The following is a 21050-nucleotide window of genomic DNA, read 5'->3' on the forward strand; positions in this document are numbered from 1 at the left end:
TGCTTCCTCGCTTCGATCGATCTAGGAATCCCATGGAGCCTGACCCATTCCCGTTCTCCTTCTTTCTGGCCTCATCTTCTTGCGCTGCCGTCTTCTTACTGGCATCAAGGACCTTTTGCAATTCTTCCTGTTCGTTTCTACGAGCCTGAATTCGCTGCACTTGGTCTTCGCGCCGTCTCTTCTCGTCTTCTTTGGCTTGCTTCTCTCTGGCCTTCTCTCCTTCCTTGGCCGCCGCCTTGGCTTGCTTCTCTTTATCCTTCTCCGCTTGCTTGGCGGCCTTCTCTGCAGCCTCACGTTCCTTCTTCTCTCTCTTCTTGTCGTCCTTACTCTGCCCGTCTTGTTTCGCCGTCGGGGTTCGCGCAAGTCCAGCGGATGGCGATGAAGCTGCCACTGCAGCCGGCGCTACCGGAACGCTGGGTATGTCGCCCGCTGGGAGGGGTGGGGTGGGCAAATCTGGCGCAGTCGAAGCATGTGCTAGGCTTGACAGTGAGTCGTGCTCCGGAATTGGCGGTGCCGGCTGTGTTGCCTGTCTCTTCAACGGTGTGGAGTCTGCCTTGTCACTGTCTTCGTGGGCTACATTGGCTGCCTGTGTTGCCAGTTTGACCTCTTCCATCCCCTCCTTCTCCTGCTCCTCTCTGACCTTCTCAAAGGTCGTCTCTTGGTAGAACAAAACGTATGCTGTGGCCATTCCTGGTTTGTCTCCGAAAAAGTTGCGCACAAAGTGCTTGTCAACCGGTTCAACCATTTCATCGTCAAAGAGAAGCCATCCCCTGTCTTTGGTCTTGATGATGGAGACGTAGTGGCCGTGATATGCATTGCCGCCGATGTGGACGACAACAGCATACAGCTCGTAGAGCCGATCGGGGTCCTCTGCATCCTCGGTGGTATTGAACATGCGGAGGTGATATGGATAAACAACACGGTGGAAGAGCTTTTGCAGTCGGCTGTAGTCCTCGGTATACTTGAATCGCTTCAAATGAAGTGTCAGGATCTTGGGCAGGCGCTTCACCTTCATACGCTTTTCAGCCTCCTGCAAACCACCGCAGTGGTCGCAGTGAAACTTGTTCCGCTCACACAGCATTTCCTCAGCCGAGAACTTTCTCAGGCAGGAAGTGACCGAAGCGTGCTCTTCAAGATCAATGGAGAGGTCGAGGAAGGTCTCATCTCGCTGTGATGCCGTCTCGCAGGTTACACATTTGGTCTCTGACGTCAATACACCTTCAAAAATATCATGGACCCATCCGATTCCAGGAGATTGGTAGCCTGCTGCTGCATGATTCAACGCAGCTGCACCGAGAACATTTTCCACTGATTGCGTTAGGCCGTCTTGTTGATTCGTTTCTTCTAGTTCTTGAAATTTGCGCGCATTCTTCTCCACGTTGGAAATGACATCATTCAGTACGAGACCGTAAAATTCGTGTGCGTCCTGATGCATGGAATTTCGAAACATCTCGTTGTCGCGCTTAAATATTTCCAAAAATCGCTGTGGGCTCAGCACACCAGTTCGCGTACTGCTCTCGAGAAGGGCGAGAAAGATGTCCTTGAGCCCTGTAAATGTGCACTCGTCCATGCCGTATGGGACACCATTCTGGTTTGCTAGCTCCAATATCGGACCCTTGAGCATGGCTTGCTTTTTCTTGTACTCGGGCGTGTCGGGCTTATCCTCTGGTTTAACGGCCTGCCCGGCGGGCGCCTGGCCTGAGTTAATCGCTTGACGTTGCTTGAGAATCTGACTCGTAGTCTGATTCTTCTTGTTGGGTTGTGGGGTTGGGGGATTCGGGCTCATGGGAGGTCGAAGAGTCACATTGACCTTTGGTCGAGTTCCGTTCGGTGTGTTTGAGGGTGAGTAGGGCGGGTAGTTTATAACGCTCTCTCTGAATAAATCAGAGTAGAATAAGGCTTGGACGATAGAGTTGCAGTAGCTGGTGAGGAGTTAATGTTAGCAAGGAACGGCGTATTTGATGGGCGTAGAGATTCGCTATCAATTTTTCGTACCAGGTATTTCCAAACTGCCAAATGACATCTGTTAGCTCCCGGTTTGCTCCATTTGATTGTGTCTGGGATGGGGTTTGTGGACAACAATCCAAAGTCGGGCATGTGCGACACTTACATTCTCGAAACCAAAGAACTTGTCGCTTCCATCTTCACGCAACGGTCCTGCATGTTGGAGCATCTTCTCCAGAGGAGTAACTTCGAATACGACTTCATCCTTCTTCTTTGCTTGCGCATCTTTGGACGGCTGGTTCGGCGAGGCCTTGTGAGAGGGATTTTGTCAGCAGAGCAACTCGCACGACGAGGCTTGGCAAGTGGACCGGAAACAAAACAGCAGACAAGAGCGATGCCGTGGGGAAAGCCGTGCAGGCATGAATCAACATGGAGGAAAAAGAAATTATTGAACCAGGAGGAACATACCGAACTGGCACTCTTAATTTTGGTCAAGAAGCCAGCCATGATTCTGATTCTGCGCTGTCAATATTGGCGAATGTCTGGAAGCGGAGATGAAGGTGGCACGTTGAGACGTCTGGTCGCAGCAACGACGTCAGTTCAGCCGCTGGGCGGAATTAGCAGCCACAGCTGCGCAACGCCCGCAATACAATGTCGATGCTAATTGATGCAAAGGGTCATTCGTATGAGAGGTGCCGTCGCGATTGATTATCGAGAAGGAATAATTTTGCGAGAGTCGGGTGATGTAAGAGTGCGGATTGGAGCAGAAAGAGGAGAGTTGTCTGTTGCAGTAGTTTGTTCAGCCAAGTCAATGTCAGGTCAGGGCCTCGAGCGTCCAGAGATGGGGCGCAGGATGGTCTGGTCTGATGCGCGTGCTCAAGATTGGGACTAGCCGTCAACGGTTGACCTGCCTTGGGGGGGAACAGAGGAGACCTGGACGCAGCCGGAGACGTGGAGCAGAGAGGATGGATGAATAGTGGTGGTTGTGGTGGTGGTGGTGGTGTGTCAAGAGTATGTGTGTGTGTGTTTGTGGCGTGGAGCGCAGAACGTGGTTTGAGTGAGTGAGTGAGTGAGTGAGTGGGATCAATGTCAATTGATGTGGATGAAGACGGGGAGAAGTGGACTTTTGGATGGGGAAAGTCCAGGCTGCTCAAGTGGTCGATTTGGATTGATGAAATGGGTACGGAGAACGCAGTACGGAGTATGGAGTATGGGGGCGAAAGTTGCTGATAAAGCGCCCCAGTCGGAATCAGGCCGTGGAACTGGCTGGCTTGCTCGATGAAAGAGAAGTTGATCGAGTGAGGGTTTTTTGTTTCAAGACGGCGGCGGAAGGGTAAAAGAGGCAAAAGGCATCGGGTCATCAATTTCTTCGCCAGACTCGATACGATTTTGTGGCGAAAGGAGCCAAGCAGGGCAAAATCTGAAGGCGTCTCTCGGCGACGCAAGGAGGGAACGACGACAGCTAAATAAAGACGGACCATGCACTTTCGGTCAAGTCAGGGAAGGAGGCGTCGATGAAGAGGTTGTCCGCTGCTTGTACTTGCCAACAGGCAAAGGCAAAGTAAAGGTTGTGGATTGGATGCAGCCGCAAAGTAAAGTAAAGCAAAGCACACGGCTTGACATTATTCGAGGTTTCTGCTGGCCAAAAGTTCACCACCAAAATGAACCAACAGACATCACCAGCACCAGTTGCACCACAAGACAACTTGACAAAGGCCAAGTACTCGCACATTGTCCACACACCTTCCTACAATGCTTGAATACCTGCTCTGTACTTACCAACCTACCTACATAGGTACCTTCCTCCCTGTTGGCTCCCACTGATTCTCGAAGTCGCCGGTTGGAGCCAAGCCCAGCAAACATTGAATTCAGCCATCAGCCAGTCCGCTCCTAAGTGGCTCTGGGGCCAGGGCCAGGCCAGCCACGCGCATCAGAAACCCTCCATGACTCTAGAACCCATCCCCAAATGGCATTGGCGGGGTGGGGAGATGACATGGAACGACGTGGAACACAGGGCAAATTCGACAAGCCTGGTGGGGAGAAATGGTTTGGCGTTGGTTCGACAAGTTGGACATGCATCGACAAGAAGAAGCCGGGCTTCTTTGGCTCATCAAGCCGGTTGCCTTTGTTGCCCGCAGGACCCCTTCGACAGTCAAATCGACAAGTTCGTCTGGGGCCGCACGCCGCAAGGATCCCTGGCATTTGGCGTCGTGGAGGGTTGCAGTCCGTTCTTTCGTGCAATGCGGCGGCACCGAATGGTCCATCACCCGTGGACTGTCCAACCATCATTGCCATCAAATCCATCAACCCATCAAATCTATCAGGTTCACCCTAGCTGGCCCCAGCTTTCACCTCTAGCTCTGAACCCATTCCCTAACCAGGCAGGGATGCGTATGGGGTATTAGTCCCAATTCCTCCAGGCTTCTTTCGCCCCTCGGACCAATACAATGCCATACACGTCGGTGAGCAGCATCTGCCACGAGGAAAATGATGGGGCATCCGCACACGATTCATCTTGGATGATTTGAGTTGAAAGATGGTGGCAGATTGCTGCCACCCACTCGTCCATCGCCCAGGACTGGATAAGACATTGCCAGCCGTTGTGCGCTGTACACCACCACGCGTACAGACAACGCATAGCTGATGATGAGTCGTTATGATCAAGTTGAACCAGAGGAAAACAACCCATTTTCACGCTATTGGTGGCCTCGCAGTTCTGCATGTCAGAGCTCGTACTACATGTGAGCATCACGGTTGTCAGGCGGAATAGGGGCAGTTCTGGTTACATCTGCTGACGCTGGGCGAGAGACGACAGGCAGTTAGCGCATGCCAAGCTCCTTCGCGAGTGAGGGTCGTTGGACATGCCGGCCAAAACACCGCAGCCCAGGTTCATACAATATGCAAAGATGGTATGGCTCCTAGACGCGCATGTCGCTTCAGGTGCTTTCGTCCCAAAGCAACCAATCTGGCGAATGCCAATGATCAGAGGCTGGCAACTCTTCAACGCAATCTTCTACTACGCGATGCCACAGGTAGCCAGTTTCCACTCTTGCGGACTTTGCAGCATGTTTGCAATTCACACAGCACTGTATAAGATAGGATCATCGTCAGACAAGGAAGTTCCACAGACTAGTAACTCATATCGAACTGAACCTCAGATTCGAACTTGTTGATCCGACGGGATCATCCATCCTCATTGCCTGGTTTGTCACATCCTCGCCGCCTACCGTCCCTGTCCGTGACATGGCTGGAGCAATTATCTCCATCCCCTGATACTTGCAGCTACCCCTCCTGCAGCTTCATCCGTCCGATGGACTCAAGGAAGACTTTAGTGGCGAATGTTGGATCCTTATCGTCCCTAGCTGCAAAGTTGAAACTACGACATCACTCCATTGAGTCTTAAGGCTGCTGGTCACGATGCAGACTCGGTTTTTAAAGTATCAGCCACGTTGTAACCTCGCTTTGATGCAAAACGACGCTGGTGACGTGCAGACACCGGACGAGTTGACGAGGACATTGTCTCAGAAGATGTGGTCGCAGCCGGGAAGTTCCCAGCAGCCGGGTGAATGTCAATATGCTTGATTTCCAATGGCACCTCAACAAACCCTCCACCCGGACCAAGGCTAAATGCCGCGCTGCAGCCCAGGATTCGATTGATACAAGTGCGGTGCGCAAAGGGCTATGGCGGCAGAGGGCGCCGACGCCACAGCAGGGCTACGATATATTTCTCAGCCTAGCCGTGACGATGTTTGGCGGAAGATTCTCTAAGAACCGACATTGGACTCTGGCTGGCCAACAATTCCCGTCGTCCACCTAAACGCAGTATCAAATAGTACAGCACATGCGAGCAACACCGCCCGATCAATCCTATGAATAGCTACACAAGGCGGCATAAACCAAGACTCAGCTGCAGAAGCAGATGTAATATAGCCTTGTGATGGCATGTGTTGATGTTGGCGCTTGGAGAGACAGCATGTTCTGACCAAGATGCAACGTCATTACACCATCACTTTCGCAGCTCGACCAGCAACAACTCATGTCGCACAGCAGACGCCGGAACTTTTCATCATCCTCAGAACACTTCTTTACAACAACAAGCTGGCAAGCGGATTTAACACGGACATGGCTGTCTCGAACCGCAGTCCACGGACAACAGGAAGCTAACTTTATTATTAATGAGCACGCTCTTGCGACAGACCCGCGATGACACTAGAAGTCAAACCATCAAGTTGTGACCAACTGTGACTACTGGTGTTGGGTATCACACAAGTATCGTGTACTCTCACACATCCTCGCAACCTACGCGCCCGCACCTCTGCAACACCACCACAACCATTCCACGGCCTCGGTATCCTATCATCTCTCCAGTACTGCAGCAATTCGGTCCGTCATGTCACCACGCCTTCGCTGCTCGCCTCCCCAACCAATCCCTCGGGCGCTTACGTCGGTGGTCCTAGTACGATCCCACCCTTACCATTCTTCTCCCTCAACATCACTTGCAGCCTTTTGCCCTTTGACCTCAGCCAAGACCGCCCGTCCCGCTCAATGGCCAATAGCGCATCCGTTCGGACGTCAGTTGCCGACTTGGCCTTGTTTTTGGCAGGCACTTTTTGAAAAGCACTCCCAACTGCTTTTCTCGCTAGTTAGTTACCCCACGTTTGCGGCCTTAGAGTGCACATCACTTTCTGGGGTGGATGCGGATAAAGCACCCGGCTAAGCACTGGGGGAATATAACAGAAGAACTCTGGATCTAGGGTCATTTGTTCGATGAGTGATGCGTGTTGGCGAAGTGGCTTCTCCTGCCAGAAAGAGTTTATTGCTGTGATGTTGGAATGACTTTACTGCATTCAAGTTGCATGAATGTAGTAATAAGATATGGAGTATATGTTGGCCACAGGGCGTTTTGCCCCGCTGCCAAGTGTTTCCATATGCATTCGGAATTGTCCAACTGTCGCCCACTGTACATTCTTGGAACATCTCAATTCTCCTTTCTCTTTGAATTACATTCTATTTGTAGAATAAGACGCTTCTTAATACGACATGACCCATTGGATGACCAGTTAGGGAGTACAGTCACAGAGCTTAACGACCATACAACGCAAATCACTATCAGATACTCCGGTATTGACTGACTAGGAACTAGACTAGAAACACAAAACTTTGAAATGAAACCGTTCCTCGATGGAAAGTACAGCCCGCACCCTTCTCCCCGTCTCGCGTCACCATTCCACGATACCAATCCGTGTAAGTGAATGTGTCTATTTCTTCTCCGCAGGGGGAGGGGGACCGCCGGTGGTCGGGAGACCCATGAAAATCTTGAAGTAATCCTATACACAATATTAGCCATGTCTTGTCCCCAAGAACTTCGCGGGTAAGCAGAAACTTACATAAATCATCCACTGCAGACCGGTCAATGTACCAATCATCACGATACGCACGGGGAGACCGTTCCAAAGTCCACCAAACCCAATTTCCTTGTAGATGCGGCCCATGACAGTTCCAAATGCTTCGCCGGGCTGTCGATAGGCATTGAGCTTGCTCACCATGACATCGGCGGGGTGGGAGACAACGGCGCAGAGAATACCAGCGAGATAACCACCTGTGAAGGAAACACCGGTTTGGGCAGCCTTGCTGTAGTCGCTCTTTTGTCCGGGAAGGCGGTCGTAAATCATTTCGACGATGGTCTCAAAGGACGCAAACTTCATCATTGTATATGGAATCTGACGTCCCCACAACGGATACAGTCCCTTGTAAAGGCCACCCCAACCCTCTTTGCCGGTAATGGTGCTGATGCCGTGGAACGTGCCAGAATAAGGATTGGGAATCGTGCCTTGCATTCTCACCTTGATTGCTTCAAAGGGGCAGAGAGCAATGTCAGCAAGGAATTCAGCAGAGGCAGAGGCAGCCAGGTAGAGACCAGTCTTGTACTTGTATGCGGCGTCTGGTCCGGCCATGTCGCTGTACGTCTTTTTGAAGTATTCATACCAACCATACTTGAAAGCTCCCTGGACACTGTATCCAAAGAACGTTGGGCTCCAACCGGTCATAATTCCGCGAAATCCTTCAGCGCGGTAAATCTTGCCCCATGCCTGGAAGTTGCTCGTGTAGAGCTTGGAATCGACTTGTCGACGGGTCTTGACGAGATCGAGGGGCGTGACGGCAGTATGAGTGAGGCCCTACCAATTGACTGTGTGTAAACAAAAACAATGCTCTCAATTGCAGGTATGGGGGGAATCGGAGGACTTACGCATGCCATGAGACCGCCAAAAGTACAAGCAGCGTAATACTTGCCGGAGTAGAGCTCAATCTTACCAGCCTTGGACTGGGCAGCAGAGCTAGCCTTTTCAAATTCTTTTGTAGCTTCTGCGCTGAGCTTCTGTGCTTTATCCTTTGCATCTTCGACGACGGAATACACGCTGAAGAGCTCAGGTCGGGCCTGGTGTGGTGTCGGCTTGGATATTTTACCTTCCATTGGGGTATAGATGGACCCCTTGAGCACCTCAGGCCGCGGAAAGAGGTGCGACATGGTGATGATTGGAGGTTAGGCAAATAAATGAACGTTCGGTGCCAGCCGTCCGTCGAGTTTGTACCCGTGGACGTAGACGATGGTAAATTGAGGTAGGAACTACAAAGGTGCAGCAAGTTAGGGTATTGTACTCGGCATGGGATCTATCAATCCCAATGTAGCTCATCTCAATCAGGAAAACGACATTGACAGTCAAGATGCCTGACAGGTTCGTATTCTGCCTGACTCTTGGCGCAATCCGCGGAGTCCAAAGGCTGGCCAGGATAGATTCCTGTTCACGCGACTCACCGAAATAAGTATATGCGGGAACTAAGCCCCGGCAGTGCCCACGGATAGGGAGCTGAAGGCGAATTACGGGACAGGAAGATGCCGCGGTGATTAGGATGGTAACAAAAAAAATATCGCAGGATGTCAGCTGTCAAGTTCCAGAAACCAAGGTCTCAAAGGACTGTTGATGCAAGAGCGGCTGGGTTCCACCTTCTGGTAAGAGCTACGGATTTAACGGGCTCCCGGAGCTCTCGAGCTTCGAGGTAACTGGTCGCAACGGCAATGGTGACATCACCCTGCCCTCCAACTCTACGGATAGACCCCCTCTTTGGTTTTTGTATCGCTTTTTGTGGGAGTGGATGTAGGTGTTTGGGGTTCCTTATGCGAAGACAACCTTTTACCTTTTACTGGTGCCATATATATCCTCTTCCATTTGTGATGCTATCGCGATGCATCGATAGAAGTTCAGTCGATCGTGGAGTGGGCCGTTGATGACACTGAGCGTCCAGGACCCGCTTGTGGGGATTTGACAGGGCGTCAAATTCCGATCTGGCCCGTCCATTTGTGCTGTAGAAGCACCAGGCTTCCTGTCCCACAGCAACATTGAAACGGCCACCGCTGCTACAACAAACCCACAGCTATCACTTCAGTTCACATGCACCACCCGTGACGCCCACAGTTTGAGCTCCGTCACCAAACCGGCCCCTCTGCACGGCAGTGGCTCCACTTTAAGAACTCCATGTCGCCAGACGGAAATTTCGTGTTCCTGACGGTCAGAAACCTCAAAAGCTTGCCGTCTCACCCCGCCAGTAGGTCCAATTCAACGGACTGTCCGTCACCGAGACACCCTTTCTGCGTACCGAATCCCGGCTGATCATCTATCTTTATCATCTTGCTACCATGGCTGCTCAAACTGCGACTGTGCCGGTCGTCGACGGTGCCGGCAAGACCTTTGAGTCCAAATGGTCCTCAAGGTATCGCGGGGTATGTGCGAATGGCCTCACTCGGGCTGCAACCTTGCGCCGCATTTGCCAAACATGACGCATGACTGTCCGTCATCGTCACCTCCTGGCATTACTTCTACTTCTGCTTCCCCATGAGTATCTGCTAAATCTTCTCGTGCACCAGGCTACCGTCCAAGACCTCGAACCACCTGCCGCCTTGTCGCTTAATCCCTCTGACGCAATCTCACTCGCTCTTCTCTCCGCCTTTGAGCGCGAGTACACCCACCTGACTATCGTCGATTCCGAAACCCGCGCTCTTCTCGGATATATTTCCATTCCTCATCTGCAGGCCCAGCTGGATGGCGGCAAGGTCAAGCCTGAGGACCCTCTATCAGCTGCCATGACGCATTTCCAGAGACGAAACCGACGATACAGAGTCATCACCATGGAGACGCCGCTGGAGCAGCTGGAGGCGTTTTTCCGTGGCGGTCAGACCGATGGACCGTGGAAGGAAGAGTTTGCTGTTATCACCGATGAGAACAGAAGATTTGTGCTTGGCGTTGCCACCGCACAGGACTTGGAGGAGTTTGTTAAGCGGAGACCAGCTTGAGCCCATAAAGCACGGAGGGATATGGACTACAGATGGACAAAGGTAAATCGAGGTATCTGATGTGAGGAACCATTCGTCAGGTGGCTATAATTTGGCTCGGCATCCAACTCGAATGGATGTATTCATCTCACGAGATCAGTGCCTCGGCATGTTGGCGACGCAACATGTAAATAACCAAGCCGAATATAAATTGACGAATATTTCAACTTGACCCACAGTGACTTTGGGGTATGCCGCTACGGTTGTCCCTAGTTTTTGTTCTTGCACACCAATCTAGTTGAACCACAGGCACACTTGTCATTTTTTAAGTCTAACTTACATTGAGTTCAGATACTCCCATCGCCACAATACTCTTTCAGGCGTGTGGCCATCCAAAGTTATCCGCGCTTACACACCGCGGCAGCTCTTTCACTTACAATGCCTAATAGCTGCGACTCAGCGTTCCGTAGTTGGGCCAATGCTAATTCCAACCCGAGAGAGAATGCGGCCTCCCCGCCTTATTTGTAATATAAGCCATCGACTCTATTGCAACCAACGAAAATACGGCCTGCGGCCAATAATTCAGAAGAAGTTGCTCGCACATCTTCCATTTTGACGTGGTTCATGATAACTAACAATACTAGCCTTATGGACAACTTGAATGCCAACCACATGTTGGAAGCTGACTTCCGCCCCCCCCCCCCCCCCCCCCCTCCTTCCCGGCTTCAGACAACGGAGTACTTGATATGCACCTTCTTCTAACTATATTTTATCCAGCCATATGATGACAAGCCATAGATGGGACAAGTTTTGCTGGAAGCTTCCTGGCGCTGCAAATAGCAATCAGCGGTGCTCGCCAACGAGCTTTGAATGTATGGCGGGAACGGCTATACAATTTGTTCGTTCGGTAGATTCTACAACCCAGCACATTGGAGCGTTTCTGGATTAACAAAACACTTGTTTCAGCTTTAGCCATATGGGGCACACGGCACATTTATAGATCAGACGAAGTCCAGAAGGATAGACATAAGATTTTGTGAGGCAGGTGATTCTAGGACTATATGAAGAGTTCAAAGCAGCGTAGGCTACTTTGTAACATCTGCTGAAGCGTCCAGCATGTACAATAATACAAATTGCGTGGATGCTAGGAACTAGGCCTCATGAACCGTCGCTGTGCTACACAAACATAAACTTGACCGAATGCCATAGCAATACAATCTTCGTAATTACCCACACGCATGTTCCCAAAATCCGCATCAGTCCTGCCCATAACATCCATTCACCGTTTGCTTCCTCCCATGTCTTCCACCACACTCGCAGGGCTCTTCATCCTGCAAACCCATTCCCATTTATCCATTGTAGTCATAGACGAGGCGGAACTCAGAGCGCTCATCACCCTTAGCCACAACAATGTTGCGACAGTAGCGACGCTCCCCATTTACCTGCTGGAATCCCCAGACCTGGGTAGCAGTCCATCCGGCATCCTGGCTCTCAACATGGCTCAAGATAAACTTGCCATCGCCCTCGACCTCCCACCCATTCTTCAGGTACGCCTCCTCAACCTCATCCAGGGTGACCCAGGCACTCCGGCCCTTGACATGGCCAAACAGCCAGTCAGTGTGGTCGCGGTAGGTGTTATCCAGGCATCGCTTCTCTTGGGTGTTGGAAAGCCCCGAAGCAGACTGATCGATGTCGACGTGGGTGAAGATGTCGGTGGACTCATTCGGCGCCTTGGGGGGAGCCTCGTACTGGTTCACGGTGATGCTGATGGTCGCATAGCTGACGCCAGTGCGGATGAGGTATCCGATACCTTGGATGGCCAGGGCGGGATCAGTCGACTCGGACAGCTCCTTGTTCTAGATTGTTGCGCCAACGTTCCCCTCGTTAGCAAATTTGTTTTTTGCATCACAAGACTCGTGGAGGATGTGAGATGGGATGGGATGCGCCCGAGATAACAAGACGGTGAAGCGCATCACATGCAATTTACCCCACACATATGATCGATCAAACCCCTGCCCAGCCACATGAAGCTTGCGCTCGTGGTATGGGGTACATGAAGCTATCACCACTTACCACTGTCCACTGGCCGTTGAGGTTCTTGAGGGTCTTGTCCGCGGGAGCAGCCATTTTCGACAAATGTTGCGCTGAAACGGTGGTATATAGAGATATATTTCGCAAAAGTTGAGGTTTCAGTGAAAGGAGGGGCAGTTTGTGGAGGGGCAAATGCAGCCAGCGAGGCAAAAAAAAAAAGCAACCAGGCTGGACCTCGAAGCAATGACCAAGGGTCCTGGGTGGGTTGTCTTTGTTGGCGAGGAATCAGACAACTTAAGTAAAAGGAAGGGGAGGCAGGAAGCACAAGCACAGGTTACCGAAAAATGACTGTGGATCCTTATATGGTCGATTGATCTACAGAAAGGATGGAGTCCAGTCTGGCGTAGAACTATCACGATCACGGGGGAGCCCCGGTGAACCGCAAGCGAAGCAACGAGGCTGGCTGTTGGCTATGCTGGTCTAGGCACATGTAGTTGAGAGCTCAAGCTGCTTTTGGAGGTAAGCAGCTATCACAAGCTACCAGACGGTCTGGTTGGTTCCACGCCAGCACATCTGCCTACAAAGTACCACCTTGCGAATGATGCAAGCGCCTTTCCAGACCGAGGTAGCCATTCGAGCCAGCTGCGGGCGACTCAACTCGTCAAGTCAGGTTCAATCTAACTTACTCCAGTCTCGTACAAGACTGGGCAAATGCTCCGTGGGGTTGGGAGGGGAAGGAGGGTCTCATCCGCCGCCATTACGGTCACGTCCCCACGGGCAGGAGACGGGGAGGCTGGTGAGCTTGTTGTTAACCAGACATTTGAAGTCCATGGCAAAGGCAACTAGCAGCCTTGCTAGGCAGTTAAGGCTTCTTGCTCCCATGTCTGGCGTGGTGCTTTGTTATCGACTCCGTGGGTGCGTACCTGTCAAGGTGGATGAGCACTTGATCACTTTTATTCGCCCGACGGACAATGCTGGCAGAGCGGAAGTATGAAGAAACCTCGTCCACAGTTCAAGGCCCGTCAGGCAACACCGGAACGGAATACCACTTGACCCAAGTAGGACTTTGGACGGACGACTTTGTTGAGAGCCGGCGGTGCAGATCATTTGATATTGCGGTCGACGTCGTTTGTCGCATGAGCTAAAAGGAAAAAGGCCAGGCACCCGAGCCCGCCACTTTACATCAGCGCCAACCACTCGCAACTCGCTACTCACTCGGATTTGACTGTCTGTCTACTCACGGTTCGTGGTTAAACTCGGCCGGACATGCAGTTCGCCCGACATCTGGCCATCTGTCCAACAAATGACATCAAGCGGACATGAACCTGCATGGTAAAAAGAAGAGCAATCTCTCCGGTCTCTCTTTCAGCCAAGTTCCCCCACCACGTTCCATTTGATTTGATAGATCTGGCGCATGTATTTTGTACTCCATACTTGACTCTGTCGAGCATAAAGCAAGTGCTACCCCGCTGGTGGAGCTGCAACCCCTTGCCCTTCTGTGCCGTTGCCCCAATAGAGGACGGCCAAGCCCAGTTTGCTCGCACCTGCCTCCCCAAGCCTCAGGGACCTCGCATGTCTTTGGCGGAGAACACCAGATTTCTGTCATCTATCATTGCACAGAGTAGGGAGTAGTTGAGCGAGCCTTCACCATCAAACATTCACCAATGTTCTCCGGACCGTTGAGGGCGGAGGCGGGGTCCCCACGATGTCGTACCACCCGTCAACCTTGAGCGTCTGCAGTTCGATTGCCCCTGGTTCCTGCGCCTCCGTCTGCTCACTCGGCCGTCCGTCACCGGTCAGTCACTTCACCATGCGGGATAAAAGTACCCAGCCATCCGTTGAATCCTGTAATTCACTTGTCCCTTCGTATGCCCTCGCTTGTCCGGATTTGCATTTGCCCCTGGTCCCGAGATGACCGACCACAAACATCTATACATGGGATGATTTCATCAAAAATCAAACAACTTGAGTACAAACGTACCAGCATAATACATTCTACAACGGATGGAGTACAAGCACGAATTGCTAGCTCCAGACACTCGGAGGAAGTTACAGCTCAAACTTGCACCACCCGAGACCAGCAATCTCGCACGCCAAGGACCATATTATCCGGATGCCAAACATCACACCACCCACCATAAAACCTCGAGATTGTGCTAGCCTAGCAAAACAGATACCACAAGACGGTTCGTCCCCGACCGCCCCTAGCTTATACGCGGCCCAGACAACCTTAGAAACGACAAGGTAGCTTCGGGAGGCCGTATCCAACCGTCGCCGCAACATCAAGCTCGAAATCTCCCACAAAGATCCTTCCTTTCACCTCCCTCTACACGTCACTGCTCCATAACCTTCAAACTCCCAAGTCCCGTCAATTGTATGAGATTCAACCCCACTTACTTCACAGCCAACTATCTTAGCCACTGAGCTACACCCACCCGGAGCAATGGCCCATTTCGTTGAACCTCCGTTCAACAAAAATCCTGACAAGTTGACGCAGCATGGTCCACGGTGCCTTCTTGCCCGTCAATCCGGAGCAGGATCCAGCTCATTAACCCCTTACGGGGATATCCTCATGCTCCTAATGAGACATGGATAGTCCACAACGACCGAATACGGCATCATACATGTCCAGCTCTGCCTCGTCACTGACTCGAAAATATCTGCCAAGTCTTGTATATCCCATGCCCTGCTAAATTAAATGCCCAATCGCCAAAGACAAAAGCCTGTGCCATTTTTGTATTTTTAAAATAAATGCAGCCACATCTGCTGGAACCCAGGACCATCGAAATTAGCCCCCCATGTGCCAGACAATTATATCGATCCTAATATTTATGCAATCCTCCTCATTGGCCCGAGATACGATCGCCAAAAGCCCATTCAAGAAAAGTAGCATCCCGTCACCCTGCCCTTCCTGCATAGTAAATCAATAGCCGGGCACACCATCTTATCGCATAAACATTCTTATATAGTCCGTTGTTGTCGAACGGGATAGGCACCAGATAGTGTGGCACATATACTCCTGGTATATAACACGAAATTGTATTGATAGAATTCCAAATTTCTCCAACTTTGATCGACCAGGGCTGTCTTTCTCCAACTTTCCCCCATATGCAAGCACCATGTCCCGTCTTCCTGCAGCATGGCATCTGATGTGTATCATGTCTGACATGCCTGTTGTCCCTGCCTCCAAATCAAGGTTTCTTGGGGCCCCTTGAGTTCCGTGAGTCCTGTCGTCCTGTTCCTGGCGCAACCATCAGAGACGCAGCATGTAACATCGCCGAGACATAAATTACAGTGGCTATTGAATATAGCAACATACGCCATCAACGCTGACATTTTCTACGCCTCGAGTGCTTCAGACAGCTAAATTTCAGCTTATATTCTGGGGAATCACTTGCGTCCCCTCCGCAGATATCCTAATCGTACAATGCCAGACTCCCTGCTTGCTTGGCTTGATACTCTGGTTCAATACATGAAAACAAAAAAGCAAGAACAAAATATTTAAAAAGAAAAGCACAAATTTTCCTTCACGCAACAACTGTCCCTCCACCTCATCACGCCACAGCTTGCAAGTTGCCATCGTTATCCGTCGTGCCTCTCTACGTAAACTCCTCGCCGTCGTTTCGCATGTGAACCGCGAAAAGCAAAAAGACAAGTGCCTCATTATCCTTCCATGCTCCCTATTATGATAGATCGTGGTGAGAAAACAATGAATGAAAAACACACAATTTGATAATGCTGCTTTTTGGATCAGAACCCATGTCCTTCTCTTCACGGCCACCACTTCATTCTCTTGTAGCTTTCAATCACTTCCTCCACCAGCTCCCTGGTGATGACTGGTTTCTCGTATTTGAAGTTGAGCAGCTTCTCCAATCGGCTGCCGTCCATGCTGAGATCTGTGTCTTTGAGGAGCTCCTTCTCCATAAATGGGGTGAGTGGCCCTGGCCGTGTGATTCCCGCATCTGCAAGCAAGTCGGCCCAGGGGCCAAGAATCTCGTCATTAACATCGTCAACCACACTATCCAGATTCATACGAGCAAATGTGCTGATCAACTGGCCCTGAAAGCCCGTCTCAATCTTGAAAATCTCGCCAATAATATCGGCCATCATCCCCTGGTTGGTCTCGCCTTTGTCCACAACGTTGAAAGTCGGCACTTTGCCCATCTGGGATGGGTTCCATTGGGGCTTACCGGCAGCATACCATGCAGCAATATCCCATAGCGCTCGCGACGCATCGTCGATGTGCACTGTGTTAGATCGGAGGTCTTTAGTCCAGAGCCATTTCATTTCTCCCTCAAGGTGCTGATAGACACGGGCCATACACAGAGCCGTGGCCACCCACTGCGATGCATATGGGCCATACACGTGTGGTAGACGAACAATGACCAAATTGAGTCTGTAAATCACAACTTCGGTTAGTGAAATGATTTTTCCATGTCCTGATGATGGCTTTCATGCCAATTTCTGGCCTGTCTTCGGGCATGCCCGTCGGTTCAACCTACCCGTCAATTTTAGCTAGTTCCTCTTCAGCTTGTAGTTTGAACACCGCAATCTTGCTCCATGGTTTTAGCTTGTCCGTCTCTTTGCTAGGTGACGAGTCCGACTTGTACACCATGCCAGTGCTCAACTCTACAAAAGCCTTCACCTTTCGTTTCGCAGCTTCCTTGCCCACAGCCAAGGAGAGGTTGAGGGATCTCAGTTTATAAACTTCGTCCTCCTGGGAGTATCTTGTCTCACCGCCGCAATTGAAGACATAGTCCCACTCTTTACCATTCGCACGGTCAAATATCCGTGCCAAGCCTTCTGTTTTAGGACATCCGGGTAGCAAGAGTCAGTCGTTGGTTCAACTGTTGGACAAGGGCTCTGGGAATGATCGTGTAGTGAGCCTGGGACAAGTTTGACTTACCGGGTCTGCTGGCATCCGCCTGCATAAACTTGTCCTGAGAACAAGCTTCAGCGAACTCTGGGCCTAGCCAGGCTAATTGAGGCAAAACCTTGTCCACTAATCGCACCTCCGAAGCCAGCTTCTTCTGATGGATATGCAGTGCTAAGAAACGGCCCACGTAGCCCAGGCCGCCGATAATTAGAACGGAGGGTTTTTCGTCCGCCATTGTGAGGGGCAATCTTGTCGACCACGGACTATGACAGGTGATGGAGATGCGACGGAGGGCCTGTCGAAGACAGAAAGCGAGGTGCAGCCTTCCGAAGAAGCGGAAGAGCTTGTTTTGCGCCTCACGTTTGTGTCGGACCGACGCCTCGAGGAATTATTGAGAGGGGGACACAGGCGGCTTTGGTCCGAAAACCACTCAACGGCGACGAAATGTCTGGATCGTAGGCGACAATCAATGTAAAATCAGCATTCGTCGAACGTCGAACATTAAGGGGGGGTGCGATGGACAATTCAACGTCGGCTGTCCTGGGATTGCACCAGTCGTAAGTCGGCCGTCTCAGTGCACAGGCGCAGAAAATAAAGGAGGTTGTGTTCAAGAGTTAGCCGGAGTTGACAACAATGAGCCAGGCAGCATCAACCCAGAGTCTCGGGAGATGGTGAAGAGCAGTTTGCTTGAGAAAGAAGGGAAATATCTCCCATGGGTCAAATGCAATTTAGCTGGCAGGGCAGTAACAGCGCAGACCCGTAGAAGATGTGACCCAGGTGGCCAGGGATGATGGGATGGAGGGGCTCGGTCTTTATGCACCTCCAAGTCGAGCGTTGTTTAATAAAGTGCACCAGACGTCTATGCAACAAAGAGGCAGGCCAAAGAACCCATGGTCCACCTCCAAGACAACCCTCGTCTGAGCTGCTGCAGCGTCAACCTCGTCAGTGGTTTGCAGAGCCGCAGCTGTGTGTTGAACCCCTGTTTAATTGCTGCTTCTGGCGCCGTCTTTGTGGGCTACTGGCTAGGACATTGCGGTGGTCTCGACGTATGAAGATGTGGACGTCTGAGCCGTCAAGTCGAGATGAATGTTGGAGTCGAACAACACTCCGGGAGCACAGCGAACACCACGACGACGTATCAATGGCCGCAATCCGAGGCAGGCACGAGGCATGTTCCCCCTCTGCCTGCCTGCCCGTCTTGTTTCTGGTTTCTTATTTCTGATTTACTTGGCAGGCACAACGAACAACCGTTTGTGGCAGGCACGGCCGACAATCACCGCAAATGACACACAGCCCTAGGAAAAGGAAACCTCCATCCAAAATCAAAAACAAAAAAAAAAAAAGGTTGTCATCATTCGTTCTCCGCAACGCATCCCACCAAAACTTCGGAGCTCAGACTCATTTGTCGCAGTCCTCTACAAGGTCCCATCATCATGTTCACACCTTGGCCCAGGACCCTTGTCACCCCTTGTCAAGCTCGGGAGGCCAAACCCACCAGCCACCGCCAACAGGCGGTCGAGCGGGCGTCCTCCCAATCAACAGGAGACCTTCAACTGTAACGGCGGACAGCGAACCCAACACTTTTGTTCCTTCTTGTCCTTTTTTGCCACTGACGACAGGGTCAATGACGGGGCCAGCAGCACGCAGCAATGACAGCATTCCATCCTGCCATGTCACAGAGAAAAAAAGTTGCGTGCGAGTGGAAGCGAGAAAGAAAGCTTGACAGCCAAGGGACCAGAAGTGTCACCAGCATCGTCATCATCTTGTCTCTTGTCTCTGTGCGTCGCCAATCTGACTGCCCTGCAAATGGCGAACAGCCTTTCTTGCATTTCCATTGCTCCGTATACGGGACACGCACTAACAACGGCCTGCTCTTCCCTTGGGCGAGGCACCTCTCGCGTGATTAGTTTTCGGCACAGACCCTCCTCCTCCACGGCTAATTTAGAAAACCGCAGCCAGCAGGACCCGATTTCTGCCCTCCCGCTGTGAACGACCCGAGCCGTCCGCCGCCGCTGCAGCCAGAAATGGTAGGGTGTCTTTTTGGGGATCCATGACCCCTTATCAAGGACCGACTGTATTTTCCCAATGCGAAGCAGCGTCCCAACCTGCGTCCTCTTTGGTTAAGACAGATATACATATCAGTTGTATTCATCAAGGATACTATAGTATTTCTAGGCACAGCTCCCTGTCTGTCGACTTGGTTCTGATCACCCTGTGACAATGAGGTGGACCCTATCATACCCCCTGTGAGACTCTGAGTGGGACGAACCGCACCGAGATTGGCGCTGGCGACGCATATTGAATTACGGGTACCAGCAATTTTTGCACTGCTGGACGACTCGATATCTCAGTACCGTGGAACAGACCTAGTTATATTCGCATGCTCAGCAAGCGACCCGGCTTTGTCCACAAGCGAGCGCATGTCACCGCCATTACACTGTGCTAGTTCGGTTTGTGACGTTGGCCCGAGGAACTGGTATGGGACATGTTTCCGTCTTGAGCCGTCACCCGTGGGATGGCCAAACACCACAATACTGCCGTTTCCCATCTGCTCTTTTGCACATTTTGTGACAAGATTGGCGGGGACTTGTGCGGGGTGCACATGGAACGCCTGGGCGTCACCATTTCTTCTAGAACGTCTCGCCAACGGTCATACAGTTCGTGGTAGGATGACGACAGCTACAATACGATTCGTGTCTGGTGGGTTTCCAGCAGGTTTCAAGGGTAAGAATATGTGCAAGGCATGTTCGCGCCGCTCTCCCTGCAACTATGACTGCTCACGACTCAACCAAGTCCCAAAGAGCTCTTCTGGCCCGCTATTCAAGATTTAACGAGACCTACAAATGTACGCAATGACCACCATAGAATCAAAGGTTTCGTTATTGACAAAACAAAAGAAAGTATCAAAATTTCTACCGGCTGATGGTTCCGCTGCATTGAAAGGCGAGAGGCGAGCATCGGTGACTGAGTAATGGTACTCCGTAGTAGGAGAGCTTTGGCGGCGCAAGCCGGGAACCGGGAGGCTCGCATCCTCACGCCACCCCGCCAATGTGGGCAGCTCACTGCTCTGGAAAAAGCCAAAGATTTCGCTCGCTTCAAAGTGATGATGACTGTCACGAAGCCAACCGAAGGGATATGTGCTAGTGAGCTCCGGAGCTCAAGAACGAGTAAGCTCTCAGTCATTCAGAAGTCCTTGGTGAGCCATTCTTTTCAGATCCAGTTGCCAAAATTCGCAACTCTCTGGCTGTGCGCTTGTTGCGGTCAAGGTCCGGCTCGGATACCAGCCGACAGGGCATATGTAGCCCGATACAAGTCCATGGGTGTCTCAAAGGCTCAAAATTGTCTCGCTGACGGAGTGCTCTCCACTGCATAAGGCCGTTGCCAACGAGTCAGCCACAATATTAAGCCACTGATGTACTTACGGTAGCCTTGAGCCATATCTTTTGCCGAACGTTGGGACAGTATTGACAAGCCAAAGCATCCTGCTTTGCATCCGTTTGTTTCTTCCTCTCTGGTCAACAATTCCGGTCAGAGCACAAACCAACCCGGGGCCTGAGTCAGTTCATATCCACCGTAATGCAGCTTGTGGTTTAATGATACACCCACAACTCGATGGTGCCTGTGATATGGCGACTTGCTCATCAGGGCCCTGAGCCGGCTATCCCCTTTGGTCAAGGAATCGAAGACACGGCGCACACATAATTGACCGCCATTGCTCACACGGGTGAGCATCAAGCGATCTAGTTGGATGGGCTGACGTCAAATGGCTGTTGAAACTCTCCACATAGTTCCGATATCCGCTATCCAGCGCGCTCTGGCGGCGACCGACGACGAGAAAGGGTAAAAAGGCAGGAGTCCGCCGGGCAGAATCGA

General features: G+C 51.5%; 5 protein-coding genes across 5 annotated transcripts; 2 read left to right on the forward strand and 3 right to left on the reverse strand.

Annotated features, from left to right (window-relative positions):
* Positions 1–6776: 6776 nt before the first annotated feature.
* VFPPC_16458 (hypothetical protein) lies at positions 6777–7076 on the forward strand (the record flags this gene model as incomplete). The annotated part of the gene is made up of 1 exon (XM_018294211.2): positions 6777–7076. One exon carries the CDS (start codon positions 6777–6779, stop codon positions 7074–7076), a length of 300 nt encoding a protein of 99 aa, XP_018140908.2.
* Positions 7077–7202: 126 nt separating this feature from the next.
* Positions 7203–8470, reverse strand: VFPPC_09185 (mitochondrial phosphate carrier protein 2; the record flags this gene model as incomplete). Its single annotated transcript, XM_018287765.1, has 3 exons — positions 7203–7271; positions 7332–8120; positions 8192–8470. 3 exons carry the CDS (start codon positions 8468–8470, stop codon positions 7203–7205), a joined length of 1137 nt encoding a protein of 378 aa, XP_018140907.1.
* A 1167-nt stretch (positions 8471–9637) lies between these two features.
* VFPPC_09184 (cystathionine beta-synthase) lies at positions 9638–10291 on the forward strand (the record flags this gene model as incomplete). Its single annotated transcript, XM_018287764.1, has 2 exons — positions 9638–9721; positions 9866–10291. The coding sequence occupies 2 exons, from the start codon at positions 9638–9640 to the stop codon at positions 10289–10291; spliced, it is 510 nt and encodes a 169-aa protein (XP_018140906.1).
* Positions 10292–11619: 1328 nt separating this feature from the next.
* Positions 11620–12397, reverse strand: VFPPC_14554 (LCCL domain-containing protein; the record flags this gene model as incomplete). Its single annotated transcript, XM_018292322.1, has 2 exons — positions 11620–12126; positions 12344–12397. The coding sequence occupies 2 exons, from the start codon at positions 12395–12397 to the stop codon at positions 11620–11622; spliced, it is 561 nt and encodes a 186-aa protein (XP_018140905.1).
* A 3675-nt stretch (positions 12398–16072) lies between these two features.
* On the reverse strand, positions 16073–17412 carry VFPPC_09182 (NAD dependent epimerase/dehydratase family protein; the record flags this gene model as incomplete). Its single annotated transcript, XM_018287763.1, has 3 exons — positions 16073–16697; positions 16804–17104; positions 17208–17412. 3 exons carry the CDS (start codon positions 17410–17412, stop codon positions 16073–16075), a joined length of 1131 nt encoding a protein of 376 aa, XP_018140904.1.
* Positions 17413–21050: the final 3638 nt, after the last annotated feature.

The sequence above is a fragment of the Pochonia chlamydosporia genome, chromosome 6 (genome assembly GCF_001653235.2).
Source record: "Pochonia chlamydosporia 170 chromosome 6, whole genome shotgun sequence".
NCBI lineage: Eukaryota > Fungi > Ascomycota > Sordariomycetes > Hypocreales > Clavicipitaceae > Pochonia > Pochonia chlamydosporia.